This window comes from Podarcis melisellensis (genome assembly GCF_964234715.1).
Source record: "Podarcis melisellensis genome assembly, chromosome: 5".
Classification (NCBI taxonomy): Eukaryota; Metazoa; Chordata; class Lepidosauria; order Squamata; family Lacertidae; genus Podarcis; species Podarcis melisellensis.
In genome coordinates, this window is record NC_138537.1 from 34,606,829 (window position 1) to 34,625,840 (window position 19,012).

At 42.0% G+C, this 19,012-nt stretch overlaps 1 protein-coding gene across 2 annotated transcripts in view; it reads left to right on the forward strand.

The window, feature by feature from the left end:
- LOC309369532 (glypican-5-like) overlaps window positions 1–19,012 on the forward strand; it is a 384,544-nt gene that overhangs the window by 25,226 nt on the left and 340,306 nt on the right. For both annotated transcript variants that reach the window (XM_081910420.1, XM_081910421.1), the window contains exon 2: window positions 13,645–13,806. In XM_081910420.1, the coding sequence (XP_081766546.1) occupies window positions 13,645–13,806 (162 nt within the window). The remainder of the gene's footprint in view (window positions 1–13,644; window positions 13,807–19,012) is intronic.

The window sequence follows — 19,012 nt, forward strand, 5'->3', positions numbered from 1 at the left end:
AAAATTATATATAGAATATATGAAAAATCATAAGATAATTAACGTAGAAGGATGTGAGCAGTTCAGCAGTGTAAGTTGTAACAAGAGGAAGAATGGAAAAAATTAGAGAAACAAGAAGATGTGGTTTGGAAGGGATTAGATAAGAAACCATGAAAGGGAGTGGAAGGGAAGTACATAAGCAGATTTATTTGTTTTGTTTGATTGTATTAGTATACCTGCTCTGAGACCCCACAGCTAATTCTCCCCTGGCCTCCTCGCTGGCCCAAGTAGGACTAATTCAGCCAGCCAGCCCTGGTGATAATCCAATGCTTATTAGATGGATTTCCCCTAAATTAATTTCTGAACTTTGAATTTTATTGTTATTCATGTTTTTATACTGTATTTTATGCTGCTTTTACAATTAAGTGTTTTAAATTTGTTGTTAGCCGCCCTGAGCCCGGTTTTTGAACCGGGAAGGGTGGGGTATAAATAAAAATAAAAAACAATAATTATTATTATATGTAGAAGGTATTATGTATGTAGTTTATCAGCAGAGAACGTGTAATAGAAAAGCAAATAAATTACTAATAATAAAAAGATCCCAAAGCAAAGGCATAAGAAGCTCCTTGTTCACGTACATCTTAACACCTGGATGCTGATGTCACCCCTTCTGGCATCAGGCAACAAAGTAAAGCACAGATTCTTCAAGGTGAAAGTGACGGCATGTTCTAATCACTGTCTGTCTTTAAGGCACATTGTTTGGACAGCTTCCAAAAGGAATCCCGATGTTCTCTCCATGCACTGAAGCGAATGGTCAGCTATGAAACCCCACACCCGCACATCAGCACAGTGCTAATCCAGATATTACAGCCCACCCCCTCCTCATCTCAGGGTTTCATTCTATTTGTGGGTGAAGCTATGTAGCTTCAAATGGTGCCAAGGATTAGAAATAGGACCTTTGTGACTTCCTCTTGGATGGCTTTGGCTGCCTAGGTAGCACGTCACATGGAATTGTTCTGCTGTAAACCTTTGCTGGTTCTCTTTAGAAGCTGAGGAACATGGGTGGCACTGTGGGTTAAACCACAGAGCCTAGGGCTTGCCGATCCGCAGGTCAGCACTTTGAATCCCTGCGACGGGATGAGTTCCTGTTGCCCGGTCCCTGCTCCTGCGATCCTAGCAGTTTGAAAGCACGTCAAAGTCAAGTAGATAAATAGGTACTGCTCTGGCGGGAAGGTAAATGGTGTTTCCGTGCGCTGCTCTGGTTAGTCATGCTGGCCACATGACCCGGAAGCTGTACGCCGGCTCCCTTGGCCAGTAAAGCGAGATGAGCACCGCAACTCCAGAGTCGTCCGCGACTGGACCTAATGGTCAGGGGTCCCTTTACCCTTTACCTTTACCTTTAGAAGCAGGAAGAGTTTTCTAGCTTTGGTTGTTAAAGCATGAGGGAAAAGTAAGGTAGGACAAGTTAATTTTAGATTCATTTCCAACTCTGGATGGAGGTGAACAGCTTTTGCTACCATCCCTACGAGCCCTGCCTGTCTAACTCACCTTTGTTTTCCACGGTGCCCAACCAGATGTCTCTAGGAAGCCTCATAAACAAGGCAATACAGTAACCCTCTCCTGCTGTTATTCCCTGGTGATTGGTATTCAGAGACATGTTGTTTCTGATCCTGGAGATAGCATGTATCTATAATGACTAGTAGCCATTGATTTACTTACTCTCCATGATTGTAATCCCATTGTAAAGCCATCTAAACAAGTGGCTGTCACTGCAACTTGTCGCAGTAAATACCACAAGTTAACTATGTGTTGTGTACTTCCTTCTGTTTGTCCAGAATCTTCTGCCAGTCAGTTTTATTGTGGGTTATAGTGGTAATATGACTGTGAGAAGTAACACCAGGTTTCCACAACAGTAGTTTTTTATTCATTTAAAGAGGTGTCAACTTATTAGAAGTCACGTGTGCTACAGTCAAACTCTCACAAGTTTTACTGAAATGCAAGAGAGCCTGGCTTAGTTTTGTGGTATACACAGGAGTTCTTTGAGGACATCACATGCCATTAACCTTTGTGTTGTATAACACCAACCAGCGAGTGAGCATTTATCAAATAATATCTAACGAAACAGCAACACTGCAAACCTGGTTTATATGTAGCACAAGTGCTTCCCATCTGGAACATCTAAGTTAAAATGGCATCTATTTTGCTGCTTCTGGGAGGAGATCACTTTTCAGTGGTGGTGCCAAATTAATTCTATTTAGTCTTATATAAAGATGTTTCTGTGTTTTTCCTGTGGAAAATTCACAGAGCAGATTACCCAGCCAGACTTGTGGTAAAGCTACAACACAGTAATATGCCATGTCTCTTTGCAGATGACAGTGGTAGAATTATTTTTCCAAATTCTAATTTAAGATTTTCGGAGATACATGCAAAGTACTTTGGTTACTCCAGTAATGCCTCAATCAGACACCTACCTAAAGGATGGGTCGGTCAGACTTTAGTTTTGGTCTTATGTATTTTTATTAACTCCCCCCCCCCGGCTTCTGTCTCCACTCCTTTTGTACAATTTTGTTCCACAAATGTAATTTGAGAATCCATTTTGCTTATTCTTTTGGGAGAATACAAGTAAAAGTCTTTCCTTGGAGTCCAGAATCTATCAAAGACTTGACAGAAAGTAAGAGATAATTTCTAAATTGGACCGTATTGGTTGGTCATGGTAGCTTTGTTCAGAAAATGACTTAAGCCGGATAGTTCAGCATATCTCTAAACATTAGTGGTTAAATGTATTCATTATACTAACAAGAGCCCTATTCATGCAGGGTCTAGTCTCCCCATTCATTATGCATGCATAATTCCCATTAATGCTGGTGGGGGCTAAGTGTGCATACCAAAGCAAGAAGAAAGCTTGTGTTTACACACCCATGTTTGCACTAAGTGCACTTTCTAAAGTCCACCCAAGAAGCCGATTGAATTTCCTTATTTTTCGTCCATTTCCATGGGAGCAAAAGGTGATGCATGATAAATTTTGACCTGCATAAACAGAGCTATTGGCTGTGGCAGTCAAAACATTTCAGTATGACTGAACATCCCATTCCTTTTCAACATCCCACTCCCTTCAGGAATTTGTGTATTTTTAGGATTTAGGAGGCTGGAGGTTATCCAATCACACAAGCTATGCTAACAATAGCATTGTACTGTCAACCTTTAAACATACCTTTCCAGATTGGTATTGCTCAATTCAGATATGATATCTATAGGCGCTGCCCCTTCCCTGTGTTGCGAAGAGTTAGCAAACATATTTCTGGCTTCATGGTGAAAACTGCTGCAAGTGCTGTTTGTGTGATGAAACTTACCTCTTCATATATGTTTAATTCCTGTTCACCTGGAGCATCCACATAGGCCAGCCTTAGCCCAGTTGCTGGTGTGGATGTATTTACTACGACAACAAATTAGAAAGAACAATAGGAGCGGTACCTATTTTTCTACTTGCACTTTGACGTGCTTTCGAACTGCTAGGTTGCCAGGAGCAGGGACTGAGCAACGGGAGCTCACCCTGTCATGGGGATTCGAACTGCTGACCTTCTGCTCAGCAAGCCCTAGGCTCTGTGGTTTAACCCACAGCGCCACCCGCGTCCCTCAGGTTACATACGCTTCAGGTAACAACCTTCACTAACCCAGAAATAGTACCTTGGGTTAAAAACTTTGCTTCAGGATGAGAACAGAAATCGTGCTCCAGCGGTGTGGCGGCAGCAGGAGATCCCATTAGCTAAAGTGGTGCTTCAGGTTAAGAACAGTTTCAGGTTAAGAATGGACCTCCAGAACGAATCACGGTAAGTACTTAACCCAAGGTACCACTGTATAGTCAATGGATCTGCTCTCATTAGCTGTCATTACTCTCCCTGTTGAATGTCTTGGTCATAGCATCATTTTGGGGCATTCTGGGGAAAACATTAGTAACCTCTACTTCCCCGCAGAATGCTTCCAGGGTGAGGCTACATCCACATGCATTCTGGGGAACAGCAGCCACCAAGAGAGTACAACAGTGTCCATTGAGGTTCGTCTGTCCAACTTACTTAACCCCCACCCTCCAATTTCTCCAGTGGAAAACCAGGAGAAGTTTAGATACATTCCTATCTATATATTGCACAGAGGTATTGCATATAAAAGTGTAAAGTTGTTATGCGTTAGGTCTAAATTCAGATACTAGAGTCCTGACTGTTTTATAGACCACTAACACAGGGACAATTTAAAGGCTGGTGCTTGTATGTGCCAAAATACAGCCAGGTTATGGAACTCTTCAGCACTGATGTCATGACTTTGTAGACCTTCATGGGATTTATGGCCTGCCTCTGTTGTAAAGGTTAGAAAAGAAATAGTGTTTGCCTAGGAATCTTGCGCATTTCAGAAGATAAAGTGCTATGACACTATCCAAGGCCAGCAGTTTTGTTGATATCATTCAGTTTTCTCTCAAATCATCCATCCTCATACAAAAATGCACAGGGGCCTTGACAGGGTTATTTTGCTGCTGAAAGGGCTGATTCTTTTATTATCTTTTGCCACCCTTCCATGTAGCTTCCAGTTGGGTTTGCCCTGTGAATAGCCCTTCATTTTTGTTTTCTGTAAACCTGACGCAGGATGTGCAAGTACTGTATCTGTGTGAAATGCAAGCTGGGTTTTTTGTGGTTTTTTTGGGAGGGGGTTGTAATTACTCGGGGCTTATCCTCACTTCTGGCACAGTCCGTGCTTTAAATCTGAGAGCCCTCCCTTTTTTTGCTCTGGAGCTTTCCCCACGGAAACCTGCTCTTTAAAGCTCAATGAAAGCAAACAGAAATCTGTGGAAACCCAAATTGATGTTTGCTCCAGCTGAGTGCTAAGGAGCAGGTTTTCATGGGGAAAGATCCAGAATAAAAACAACAACAACATGCTCGCTTTTGAGCTCGGACTCATGCATGGAAACCGTGGGGTGAAAGGTAAGTGTGGATAAACCCTCAATCTGGCCTCCTCCAATTGAGCACGTCTTCATATCCACCAACATTTAGGGTCCTAAAAACCAGGAAATGAGTCTTCCCTCCTGTGTGGGTCATGTGACCTACATGAGATCACTGAGTCCTAAAAATGCTCTTTTTCTTGGCTGGGCTTGCACAGCACCCAGAAACCATGAGTTTAGGGGTACTGCATGAGATCACTGCCTCCCCTAAGTGGTGTTTTTCAGGGTGGAAAACACTTGGGGGGGGCAAGATCTCAGCATGAAATCATGGTGCCCAAAATGGCCGCTGTGCTCTTGTAACAGGATGTCCTTAAAATGCAATCCCAGGGCCCACTGAAGTCAGGATTGCCATTGAGCAATCCATTACGTGTACGTAGACACACAGAGCCAGCCAAGGCCTTTTCAACGGTCCTTTTATTCTATATAATATAAATTTCAACAAAGAGCTAACTTAAAAATCAATTGAGAGTGTGACCTCATTCCTACACAGAATAGATTTCTATGAAGGGCATCATAACAATCTTCATTTTTAGCCTCCTTAGCCATGAATAAAACAAGGCACTTCTTTTGTGCAGGGGAAACCAAGTCAATGAGAACATGATCAGTCCTGCTTGGAAGCTGCTGAAGACCTCAAGAAATTGTGGCCTTCAGCTCAAACACTTGCTGTGAGACTATAAAGCTACACAGCAGCAGCAAGCAGAGTTGAGTGTGCTAATCTCTTTTCTCTTTTCCTACTCCTGCCTTCTCCATCACTCGCTTTGACATGGAAAGAGGCTGTGTGAAGCAGGGTACCTACTTGTGAAGGGCAACAATGTTATTTAGAACCCGAATTATGCTGGGTTTACAGTAGGGGTGCTTTCATGAGTAAAGGTGGCCCCCATTTTTCATAGTCACCCACCATGAATTGGATAGGAATGCAGTGGGCAGAACTTCACACGCTCATTCACACTCTGCGAAGATCTTTCAAATAGGGCTATAGCTACTCAGCCCTGAAGGCAATATGTTATGCAACTGAGACATGGTATCCAGGAATACTTCTTGGGCTAATCCCTGAGTGAAATTTATAGCTTTCTTTGTCATTACAACTAATCTGTGGATGGCAATGGGCGGTTTTCATAGCTGGAAACACGATGTAGGACGGGATTGATTTTAGTCCAATTCATTAAATACCATTTTCATTTCTTTATTTTAAAATATTTCCAGCCCACCTTTCTGAAGAGTGCTTGGCCATCCACGGTGTTTTAGTGTTGTATTTACAAAATATCAATGGAACAAAATAACCCTGAAACCTTAATTCTCCTGCTAAGGTAAAAACCAATAAACTTAACTCAGCCAGCCAGATAAATCACTTTTCACACCATGAGCAACCTGCAGCCAAAGCCAGAGGACGTGAATCAATAATAGGCTCGTAGGAAATGCCTTTAAAGCTTTCTGAAAAGCTGGAAAGCATGGCAGCCTGCTGCAGATCTGCTGGGAGGGAATGCTTTACGTTTTGCTTTACCTGAAGGGCCATCTCCTTCCTTGCAGCCACCAATCTCACTGTTCTAGGAGCTGGACAAACAAGGAGGCCTTTTGTTGCATATCCCAGTGTGCAGGCAGGCTGATATGGGTGCAGGGGGTCCATCAAACAGCTTAGGCTGAAACCATTTTAAGGCTTAAATGAGGCCACTTCTCCATGAGTACAGCTGGTGTGTCTCAGGGCAATTCCCTGTAGTAGCCTGAACTTACCACTGTGAGCAGTAGACACCAGTTGACATTCTCCTCTAGAGTCTGTGGATTTCTGTGTTTTGGTTAAAAGAGGAAAATTGTAGGTTCTGGTAAAATAGAATTCCCTGGATACCTAGATCCAGGTTTGGGGCAAGCACTCTTTGGTGACAGAACTCCAGCAGATATTTAAAATCACAAAATATGCAGCAAAGTAAAACATGGAAATATATAGGCTGTTAGACCTATACCCTCTTGCTTCCAAAGTTCCCTGCTTCCCTTAGCATAGAAAATGAATTTATTTATTTCAAACCAGGTGAAGTATAGAAAAAAAACCCCCACATGTTTAGTATGTTAAAAATGGCTTACTTACAAACTCTTCAAAGATCAGATTCATGTGCTTTTCCATACAGCAGCAAGGAAAGTCTGGCAGTGTAATTTAGGTTCCAAAATGGCAATTTTTTTCTAAATGATTTGTATAGAAACACAAAGATGGCTTGCTTAAGCCATGTGGTCTAAGTATGGACATCCATCCTTACTGGTAGGGTTCACATTGGAGAACAAAGAATTTGGTGACCCTTTCTTCCAAGGTGAAGAGGAGTGACCTAGCTAAACCTGGCAGGACAGTTTACTCTATGGTCTTAACCCCTTCCTGCTTTAATTAGGGTTAAGCATGTTGGTTATATGAGGCTTGATAGCCCACAAAATCCTTATTAATAAATGTGTCTCTGGGAAAACTCTGGGAGCATCCTATGCAGACAAAATGTATCACATGAATTAGCTCTTAAATACTGATGCATAAGGAGGGGCAAAAGAAGGAATCGTGTTGTAGGCAAAACTGCACAAGAAACCCAAGCAAAATCTCTGCTGTTGACAAAGGAAACAACTGTGTTTTTGCAGCATTAAAATATTGTTTCTTTAATTTGCTTGGCACAGCTAGTACTACAGGGACCACAACAAGACGGCAACAAGAATATTGACAAATCAATGGAAGTGTCAAATTCCAGCCTAGCTTCTTGCTAAATCAGACAAAAATGTGACTCAAGAGAAGCAGAACCGCCTACATTTCCCATGGAAGCATAATAAATCTCCATCCTTGATAATTTTTAAGGGCAACCCTAAAGCAGTGGGATTCAGTTTCATCTCCCCAGAGGAGGGAAACATACTGATTCTGGAACAACATACTGTGGAATTTCTGGATGGCAGCAAAGATACGGAGCTAGTCTATACGGATGGCTGAGCATATGGCCCAACTGAAACCTTAATTTGTTTGTAAATTTTGTAGCCTCCAAATACGACAGAGCCAGGCTCGATGGAATCCCTCTGGGGCAGAATTGTACATCTGGCTCTCTTAGGTGCATATATTGTTCTACCGCTGGCATCTTCAGTTAGAAATATGATATTGTATGGCATTGTTGGGAAAGACTTTTGCCTAAGACGGTAGAAAGCCACAATGTTGTTGTTTAATCTTGTCCGACTCTTCATGACCCCATGGACCAGAGCACGCCAGGCACTCGTCTTCCACTGCCTCCCGCAGTTTGGTCAAACTCATGCTGGTAGCTTCGAAAACACTGCCCAACCATCTCGTCCTCTGCTGTCCCCTTCTCCTTGTGCCCTCAATCTTTCCCAATATCAGGGTCTTTTCCAGGGAGTCTTCTCTTCTCATGAGGTGGCCCAAGTATTGCGGCCACAGCTTCACGATCTGTCCTTCCAGTGAACACTCAGGGCTGATTTCCTTCAGAATGGATAGGTCTGATCTTCTTGCAGTCCATGGGACTCTCAAGAGTCTCCTCCAGCACCATAATTCAAAAGCATCAATTCTTCGGCTATCAGCCTTCTTTATGGTCCAGCTCTCACTTCCATACATCACTACTGGGAGAACCATAGCTTTAACTATATGGACCTTTGTTGGCAAGTTGATGTCTCTGCTTTTTAAGATGCTGTCTAGGTTTGTCATTGCTTTTCTCCCCAGAAGCAGGTGTCTTTTAATTTCGTGACTGCTGGCATAAGGCAGGAGTGGTGAATCTCCAACCCTCCTGTTAACATTTACTCTTCCATGTACCCACTCATGCAAAATTTAGACAGTAAGATCATTGGAGCAGAGATCTGTCTCTCTCACAGTATTTTCTGAACGTCTCAATGCACATGGAACTTAGTTGTGTAAATATTTACAGTATCTCTTTGTATCATTGCTTGTTGTCATGGGCTTTGAAGACACTCAAACTCAGGACACAAGGGAGAAACATGCTAAGAGGAAGGCACGCTTGGCAAATCCACACCGTGATCACCTCCCGCCTGGAAACCAATGTCCCCACTGTGGAAGGACTTGTGGATCCAGAATTGGCCTCCACAGTCACTTACGGACTCATTGTTAAAACCGTGTTTATGGAAGACAATCTTACTTGGCTACCAGTGTTCACCAAAGAAAGAAGAAGAAGAAAGTACTCAAGGAGAAGGGGAAAAACCCTCCCCTCTTCTTTCTAACCTTTTAAATCTTACAATGTTAACATATTCCCCTTCATTCAACTCTTTCTAGGCTAAGCATACCCACTTCTTACATTCTTTCTCTGTGTGATTTGCTGTCGAACTTTTAGCATCTCCGTAACTTTCCAACTGAATCCTTTCTATCGGAGTTTGAGAAGGATGTAAGTTGGAAATGAAAATAAATGCATACCAGTAGCACTGAGTGATCTTTCAAAGACTTACTTATGTAATGTTAACTGTGGCTACAGCTGAAACTTGGCCTTGGGCCATGACGTCATATTGTTGACTCATGTCCAGTTTACTATCCATTAGAATTTCCTAAACACTTATAGGAATGCTACAGTATACCCAGATATATTTTTCTTTTTTCTTTCTTTTGTTTTTTCAAAGATCTTTATTGAAGCTTAACATATAAACATAATAACCAAAATTCCCAATGATTCCCTCACATAAAATATAATATCTAAATTACAACAGCTGCATAATTATACACTTAATTTTAAAACCCACCACCCACCATCTACTTCTCTCCACAGCAATTCAACTTCTTTATATTTCTTTCTACCTTTCCCCCCTTGCGTTCTATAATAAATTATTTTTGTTAAATTCTGATTTTTCCTTCTTTCTTTGTTGGTTTTGTTATCGCTTACATTTTTAATCTAAGCCTATTAGCATGTTATATTTAGAACAATATTTTGACATATAATCTTCAAAATACTTCCACTCCATTCTTAACATTTGATTGATATCTTAGAATTGAAGTTAATTTTGCCAATTCTATATACTCACTTAATTTACAAACCAGTTAACGCCAGATATAAGAAACGCTTATATCTGTTTAAGAAACGCTTCACATTCTTCTCTGCTAGCTCCTGTTTTTTGCCCTACTGGGGCTGAAAATCTTAAGTACCATTGCAGCTGAGAGGAGGGAGTTGTTAAAGGATGCCCAACAGTCCTAGTGGCAGCCTCCCCACCCTATGCCTGAACTGCTGAAATGGTTCTCCTGCTCCATGGTTCCCCTTCCTGCTGCTTCTCCTAGGTCCTGGATACAGTAGGTCCCAGTTGGGAAGGAGCGGAGTCACCATTGCTTACCATTATCCCACCATGCCCAGGAAGAGCTGATAAAGGATCTTGACTGAAACCATAGAGAGCTGTAACCAGTCAGCACAGAGAATACTGCACTAGCTTAAATGCAGTGCTTTTTTCGGGGGGGGGATGCAGGGGTACACATACCCCTAAACATTTTGTTAATCTAAGTTTGGCCTCATTGAGGGGCAGTGTTTCAATATGAGTAGGAAAATGAGAGTACCCCTAAACATTTTTTATGGAAAAAAAAAGCACCACTTAAATTATTTCGGTTTCATTTACACACTTTCCTGTGTTCTTCCTTCTCCTTGAAGGGCCTTCGTTCTTTTTCTGTTACAGGGCATAAGGCTTCACCATGTGTGCTTATAATTATCCAGTAAACTTTAACTTGATTTCCTGGGGAATTCTTGTTGTCTGTCTGATCTGCGACTATTGGGGAATAGAATTATTTATAACTCTGAAGTTCCACTATGATTTTTTATGTGGTGTGACTCAAAGATTGTAATATCATTTTTCAGTGGTATTTCCAATAAAACTGTATTATTATTTTTTAAAAAAATACTGCATGCATTAGGTTGGGTTTTTTGTTTAAAAAAAATTCAAACAAGTTCCATATTGAGTGGCTTTGCATCCCAGCTGTGGCTGACTTTGGTTATCTGACTTCAGCATCGTTGTGTGTTTTGAGATTCTGTGTGGAATCCGTTGCCTCATGAAATGAGTGTCTGCCTGAGGGAAGATTACTATTGTCAAGTTTCTTCTTCAGGTTAGCAGGACTGCTGTTTGGATAGTTTCATTGGGCCCCATAAAGGGGGCATCTGCAAGAAGGCGGGTCATTAAATGGCACTGACCCATCAGCCTGGGAAGCTGGCATGCAGATGCACCCTCTGAAATCTGGTACGCATTTCTCTGGTGCTGCAATGCAGTGTGCCCTTAAGTTGCCACACTGTTTGAGCTCTTACTCCCCCCCCCCCATGCCTATTTGATGGGGATATGCTTTGCATTAAGATCAGCTAGCGTGATTTTTTTTTAATGCTCTCTTTAGAGTTATTTAAGATTTTGGGACTGTACAAAGCTGCATTAACTATTCTCAGCAGCCAAAGTTGAGTACCAAAACCTAGATTAGGGTGGTGTGGGTTTCTTTTTTTGGTAATTAAAAGATTCCATCCCAAAGCTAGTATTGAGAAAAATGAAATTTCTGAGCTCACAGTATGATGCTCATACCAACATAAAGGCTTCCTAGTGAGACTGCGACTTGCTTTATGTTTTGCTTTAAATACTTTGTGTTCTGCATGGTGTTCCTTTGGCTTTCAGAGGATTTGTGCTGTTTCTGTTTAGGAACAATCTTTGCAGCTTTTTGGCCCTGGATCTGCAGACATTCTCTTCAACCGTCTGTCTGTTTGTTCAGAAAACTAATGGGGCAAAGAATCTTGGCCACCAATGGCTGCTAAGGTCTCTGTGGCTGTTTCTTCTGTTTTGCTATGAAGATGAATCATTTTCCTGAAGATAAATATTTTCATCAAACCCAGTGTATGATTTGTAGGTAATAACACCTGCAGAAATCCCAAGCCAAAATTATAGAATGGGCATAGACAGGGGGTTTGAATATAAGCTTTTAACCGGGGACATATAGTGATTTCTGAAGCAGGAAAATAAAAATATATATCATTAACCCTGCTCATATCATATGTGGATATGGATTTAAGATTCTGTGGCAGAAATAGGCCTCTGTTGTCAAGCTAATAACTTCACTTATGAAAAAAGTAACATAGATAGAAACCTAGGAGCCAAGTCCTAGTTGCTGAGGTCCCTTTGCCCCCCAATAAAATAGTTGACCCCCCAAAAAATTTTTTTATGGGCATTGCCATTCAAATGGTGTGTGCGCATCATGTCTTGTGATCAATTATGCAGAGTTGGGCTGATATGCCCCCCCACCAATATTTTATTCAAGTTGGTACCACTGGGCAGAAAAAGAACTAGGCTCTAAAATGCAGCAATTGTTGGTAGGATTTCTTCCTAGGCTTCTGTTTTGAAGAAGAACAAAAAGACTGAACAGCTCCCAGGTATACATATTTGTAAGATGTGGGGCTAAGTATTCAGGTGAAACTAGTGAGCTGATCCCATTCTTCTCAAACATGCAGATGCAGCCTCTGGTGTTTCTGCAAAAGTGGCAGTCCTTGACTTGACTGTAGCACATTTTGGCTGTGTGGAGGTTATTGTGCCACTGTACTAAGCAGTGGCATAGCGTGGGGGGTGCAGGGGGGCCGGCAGCACCGGGCGCAACATCTTGGGGTTAGGGGGTGCAAATCCATGGGTTAGGAGGTGCAAATCCACGGGTTAGGGGGTGCAAATTACTTGCCTTGCTGTGCTACGCCACTGGTACTAAGGGGCAGGCAGCTCATTCTGTCCATTCACCCCTTCTGTAGGGCAGTTCACAACTCCTGTATCTGTCTTTCTATCTATTTATCTATCTATCTATCATCTAATTAGTTTTTTAACATATCATTTTCAACAGTAATTAAACATACTTTTACATCTTATTCAATTTTTTTGACTTCTATCAATCCTGTCTGAAAAATTTCCAATCTAATCTCTTAGCATGCATTTCTTATCTGCCCTGTTGCATTTCAAACTCATAACCAATATCTCTATTTTTTCCTGCTTTGTAACACTTCATATATTTCTCCTTACAAAACGTTTTGTAATCCTACTAGTGTAATTTGTTGATTACAGTTGCTTTTCAAAAAATTCTCAACTCCTGTATCTTCAAAGGCATTCCTAAAGCCATGGAAATTGGGTTAATTTCAGTGCATACGAAAGTCAACAGAGGCTGAGTTCACCAGGCCTGAAATTATGTGTACAACTCACATGCACACACTCAACACATGTTGCAGACCAATTGAATACACAGCTCAAAGGACTATTGCTTTTGCCTTGATAGTAAAGAGGACACACAGGGAGCTTCAGGATGCTTGCTATTTTCAGGAGGGATTCAGTAGCATCCCAACAAAGTGTGGAATAACAGTTTCTTGATACAGCACCATCTAGCCTCCACACCTCCAAGCAAACCACAATGAAAGCTCATTGAATTGCCAAAGTAATCTAATCTTACTGCAAGCAAAGCAGGATGGATGCTTGATCAACAGGTTGTTGGGATGCACCCACAAATGATGTGCCTGAATTAGGCTCCTTTTTGAACAGAGGCTGCAGCACATGTAATCCTGGATATGATGGCGTTTCCTTAATTTAGTTGATGCAGTCAGACGCTGAGCCCTTGAAGTGTACAGAAAGGCTGGACATTTTACTTCTTATGAGCTGCATCACTTTGCTTGTTAGAAATATCTTTGGCGCTGTTTGTTGATGTTCTCACTGAGGATGTTTGTTTTTAATTTATTCTTTTCTTGCAACAGATTCCAACTTACAGATCTGCCAGCACAAAGTGCAAACATGTTGCACTAGAAAGATGGAAGAAAGCTATCAAGCAGCAGTTCGGAGAGAAAGGATGGAGAACATCCAGACTCTAAATTTTGAACTGAAATATATGATTGTCGGTCACATCACAGCTTTTCAAGGTAGGAATATTAAGAAAACTGTGAAACAACTTCTTCTCTGTGCCAATAAATGCATAAGAACATGCTTGCTGGCTCGACCGATGGACCATCTAGTCAGGCAGCCACATGTTTCTAGGAAGCTTACAATCAGGGTATGAAAGCAACACCGTGGTGCTGTGTCTATATAATAACTAATATCAGAGTAATATGTGTTAAATGTAGGTAAGTATAATACAGTCATAGCTTGGTTCTTGAATGCCTTGGTACTCGTATGTTTTGGCTCCCGAACGCCAAAAACCCAGAAGTAAGTGTTCCAGTTTTTGAACATTTTTCGGAAACCGAATGTCCAACGTGGCTTCTGCTTGAGTGCAGGAATCTCCTGCAGCCAATCGGAAGCTGCACCTTGGTTTTCAAATGTTTCGGAAGTTGAACGGACTTCCAAAACATTCTTGCAAAATTCAAGAACCAAGGTATGTGAATTGGGGTAAGTGGTTGCAAAGAGTGTGTGTCCTTGGGATGTTAGACATGAGTGGCAAATGGGTGAAATTTTGAAAAGGAGTTTGAATACTGGTGGGAGACAGTTGAGAGGGTCAGTTGAGAGTTATGAGCCATTGGGGTTGGGGAAAGATTGTGTTTGGACGGTGGCAAGGTTAGCTGGATAGAGTAGGGTCAGCATTGTTCTTAGTCATTGTTTATATGAACCAAAGTAACTAAGAAGAAAGTGCAAAACTAAAGCCATATGTTTCTGTACTCTGAGTGATAATACAGTGGTACCTTGGTTCTCAAACTTAATCTGTTCCGGAAGTCCGTTCTAAAACCAAAGCGTTCCAAAACCAAGGCACACTTGCCCATAGAAAGTAATGCAAAATGGATTAATCCATTCCAAACTTTTAATAACAACCCCTAAAAGAGAAATTTAACATGAATTTTACTATCTAACGAGACCATTGGTCCATGAAATAAAAGCAATAATCAATGTACTGTACTATAAAATAAATAAGGCAGTATTGTAGATGATAGTCATTGTTTGGATGCAGTGGCGTAGCGTGGGGGGTGCCAGGGGTGCCGGCCGCACCGGGCGCAACATGGGCGGGGGGCGCACTTGCACTAGCAGCTCTCTGCCCCTACTAAAATCCACACGTTAGGGAGCCCGCGCTCGCTCGGCTTGGCGAGGAGGTCGCGGAAGGGGGAGAGCGAAGCCTTCTGTTGCGGGCAAAAAAAGGAGAGGAAGCCGGGCGGGCGGGCTGGCTGGCGGGGGTCTGGCTGCGCCTGCTGCTGCCGTTGCCGCTGCTGCCGGGCTTTGACAGCTTGGCGAAGCGGAGGGAGAGGAGCTTTATGGTAATTTGAGCCGAGCCGAGCAGGGAGTCTGGCGAGGGGGTGGGAAGAGACTTTTCCCCCTTTTTCCCACCTCGCCTGGTCAAAAAGGAGAGCGGAGTCTCCTCAGGGCGCCCTCAGGCAGGGCAGGGCAAGGCAAGCAGAGCGAGGAGAGGGGGGGAAGGGGGGGGAAGCAGCCAGGAAACGCCGCGGTGTGGAGGGGGAATCAATTAAGGAGAGAAAGCGAAAAGCCTTGGAGAAAGGGAAAAAAGGAAAGAAAAGAGGCAGCTCCGGCAGAGCGCGGGGGAAAGAGAAGCCTCGCTGCTGCTGCTTGGGAGAGTAAATTACTGTACTTGCCTTGCTCCGGGTTAGGGGGCGCAAATTACTTGCCTTGCCCCGGGTTAGGGGGCGCAAATTACTTGCCTTGCCCCGGGTGCTGATAACCCACGCTACGCCGCTGTTTGGATGGGGGGCTTTTATCCATTTCCGCAGTCACACAATCAATCAATCAGTAGCTGAACTGGGTTCCACACAATCACAAAAACAAATTAACCAAAAAAGCCTCAAAAATGCAAAATAAATAGCAAAAACAAAAGCACCAAACTTAATCCGTTCTGGAAGTCCGTTTGACTTGTGAATGTTTAAAACCAAGGTGCAGCTTCTGTTTGGTGCAGGCGCCCCAGAAACAATAGTCGACAGCCGCACCAGCTGTTCAGCTTCTGAAAAGCATTCAAAAACTAAAACACTTACTTCCAGGTTTTTGGCATTTGAGAATCAAGGTACCACTGTAAAACCTTTTATTATTTCTACTTTAATATATTGTTATAATATGATATGATGATATGATGATATGATATGATATGATAATAATATAGTAATGTTATACCGTGCGCACATGCCTCCTGGCTGGCTACAATTGCGGTGGGAAGATATTCAGGTACATAGTATCTGTAGTGGTAGCAGAACCATTGGGAGTCTACCAGAACCAATGGGAGTCTACCAGAAACCTGGCTCAGGGCAGTATACCTTATAGAAATAGAAGGTGGTAGAGGAAAGTTGTGGTGAATACGAGGGTGGTGCCAGGAACTTAATTCCCATTCAGTTTACCTGGCAGTTATGGAAACTTTTTTCAGGTGCAGTTCCAAGATTTATCAACTGCTTCAGTTAACTTCACTAAACCAAACCAAATTATTGCAAGTGCTGGTATTATGACACATGCCGGTCTGTTGATTTTTGGACAGAAGTGCATCCAGATATGAGCTGCACCAATCTGCCCAAAACAGGAGGCGTGGGAAGCAGGATCTTAGAGAACCACTTTCAAGGAGTCATCCCTTTTAATGTGCTCTCGTTCTCATTGCCTATTGACATTAGGCACACACCTTCACTTTACTGTTTTGGGTACCTGATGAGCTAAAATAATGTCTGTTTCATCAAGCCTATCCAGACGCATGATAATAGTTTTAAGTATTTTGTTTTTAAATGTTTTGTTTGTGTTATCTTGGTTTTTAATGATGGTTTTATATATATATATATATATATATATATATATATATATATATATATATAGTGTTCATTTTAGCCATTTTTTTTTAAAAAATTGGATTTATACACCTCTTTTTCTACATAAACTAATAGGGCATCATTGTTCACCTCCCCTCCCCCCAGCCCGATTTGCGCAAATATGTGTTCTAATATTTCCTTACCAATACTGGAAATTAAGAAATGCTGGTGTGAAGCTATGTAAGGAAGACGGACATGATTGAGGCAACAGCTCCCTCTGTCCTGTTTTTCTCCAGCGTTAATAGTATATTTTATAATGGAATTTCTATTTGGATGGCAGAAATGTGCTTTTGCTGTTGGATACTGTGACAGGAGAAAGGGTGGGGGAGCAATTTGTTCTATTTCACAGTCTTGAAGGAAAAGGCCTTAGTATCCCACACGGTTTTGAAAATCTGGCACCAAGTCACATTTGAGCCCTCTGCTGTGCCGAAGGGGAAATATGGAGCCATTGTTGAATGACAGTGAGTTATTCAAGTGATCTTTCAGCATCATTATAGAATAAAGCAAAGGTCAGAATAGATTAACCTGTCAGGCCCTGAGGTCAGCCAAGCCGCTTTATTGCTTGACTGAGTGAAATCAGTCATTAGACATTTCAAAGTAGCTTGGATTTACAAGTGTTTTCCAGAAATGGCTACCTAAATTATTGTATTGTGAGTGGTTATAAACTTGCTTTGTCCACCTTAGGTGAGAACATGCCAGAATTTTCAGCTTTGGCCTCTTAAAAGCCTCAAAGGCTCATTTGTTCGTTTGGGTTTGTGTGAGGTTTCAATAGGCTCTCTAAATCTTTTCTTCAGATGACACTGTATAAACATTCTGTTGCTCAAGCAGGGGCGCCTTTCGGATTTTTTTTATCCTGAAATAGTTTTCCCTGCATTGAGTTTGGTTTATTGTTGCATGGTATCATTATAAAACATTAAAGGCTGCATGCCTCAGACTGGTCAGAGGACATAAGCTTCATTCACTTTTTTCATTCGTCTTCTGCTGCTTGGAACCATTGAAGAATGGGCTGAATATCAAATCAGTCAATTCAAAATCGGAACAATATGCAATATTTTCAGCAACAAATGAGCCACTCTTTGATTTCTTTCTTTTCTTTTTGGCGTCTAACATTCTATAGATACAAATATTCTCATTAAAAGTAATGTCCTACTGCAGCACTTTTTAAAAACGAAACAAAACCTGCCAAATTTGTTCAGTGTTGTTTTATGGTGTTCAGTTGGATAATATATCACTTTATAAAATGCAGCCTGGTAGATTTATTTCTTTATATAGAGATTTTCTGTCCTGCCCAATGCACCATTCAAGAATTAAAAATCACCGTTTCCTAAAATGCAGCCAGGAGCTCAGTACCTGCCCCACACCTGATGCCACATATGATTTTGTAGTTTAGGGGAAATGGCCCTGTGGGATGAGTGGAGAGGCCTGGCAGGCAGAATTTGGCCCGTGGATAGTGGTTCTCTAACCCTGCCTTCAAAACTCCAATAATCTTAGTACCCCAAAGACCATCTTAAAAAGCATGACTGTGAATTTAAATACAAGCACCAACAAAGCCCTGTTGTCCAACAGGCAAGCCTGGTCTGATCTGGTCAAGCGAGAGTGTCCCTCCCTTTGATATTCAGGCAGTGGGACTGGCTCATCCAAAGACATGACAAGAGATCTGCAACAGGAAGACACAACCACTGGGTGCCAAAGGGAATATGATAGTTTCAGTGGATACTTCCTACCCATTTGATGTCAGTCCAACAAAGCCCAGGCCAGAATATCTTTGGACAGAGGCAGCTCCTTGATTTATTTTTTTAATGATTTGGAAAGTGACAGTTCCTTTAGCGATGAACTGTGTGCTCTTGGCAACTTGTGTTTTGTGTCCTTGGTGCATTAGCTTCCTTGGGCTGTGTACACACCATACATTTAAAGCATGTGACTTCTCCCAAAGGAGCACAGGAACTGTAGTTTCTTAAGGGCGAGCTACAGTTCCCAGGATCCTTTGTGCTTTAAATGTATTGTGTGTACATTCTCAAGCGCAAGGAGATTAAATGAGCTGGCTAAAGAGCCAAATAATGAAATCTCTCAATGGGTTAAATGGTCAGAACAATCTGCCCTGTGTAAGATAGCTAAGCCTGCACGGTGTGCATCCAAAAATAAAGCTGAAACATTGCCCAAGATTACAGAATTCTGAAGGCAAGCATTAATTTGACATTGGGATTTCCACTGGTGCATAACCTTGGCTTAATTTGGCTGCTGCTTTTGAATCCAATCTGCACTGTGCTCAGCATCTTGAGAATTCCATTTTAAATAAACAAAGAAATGGATATCCTCCTCTCTGTGGGATGGCTCAATCCTGTGTAATTAATCG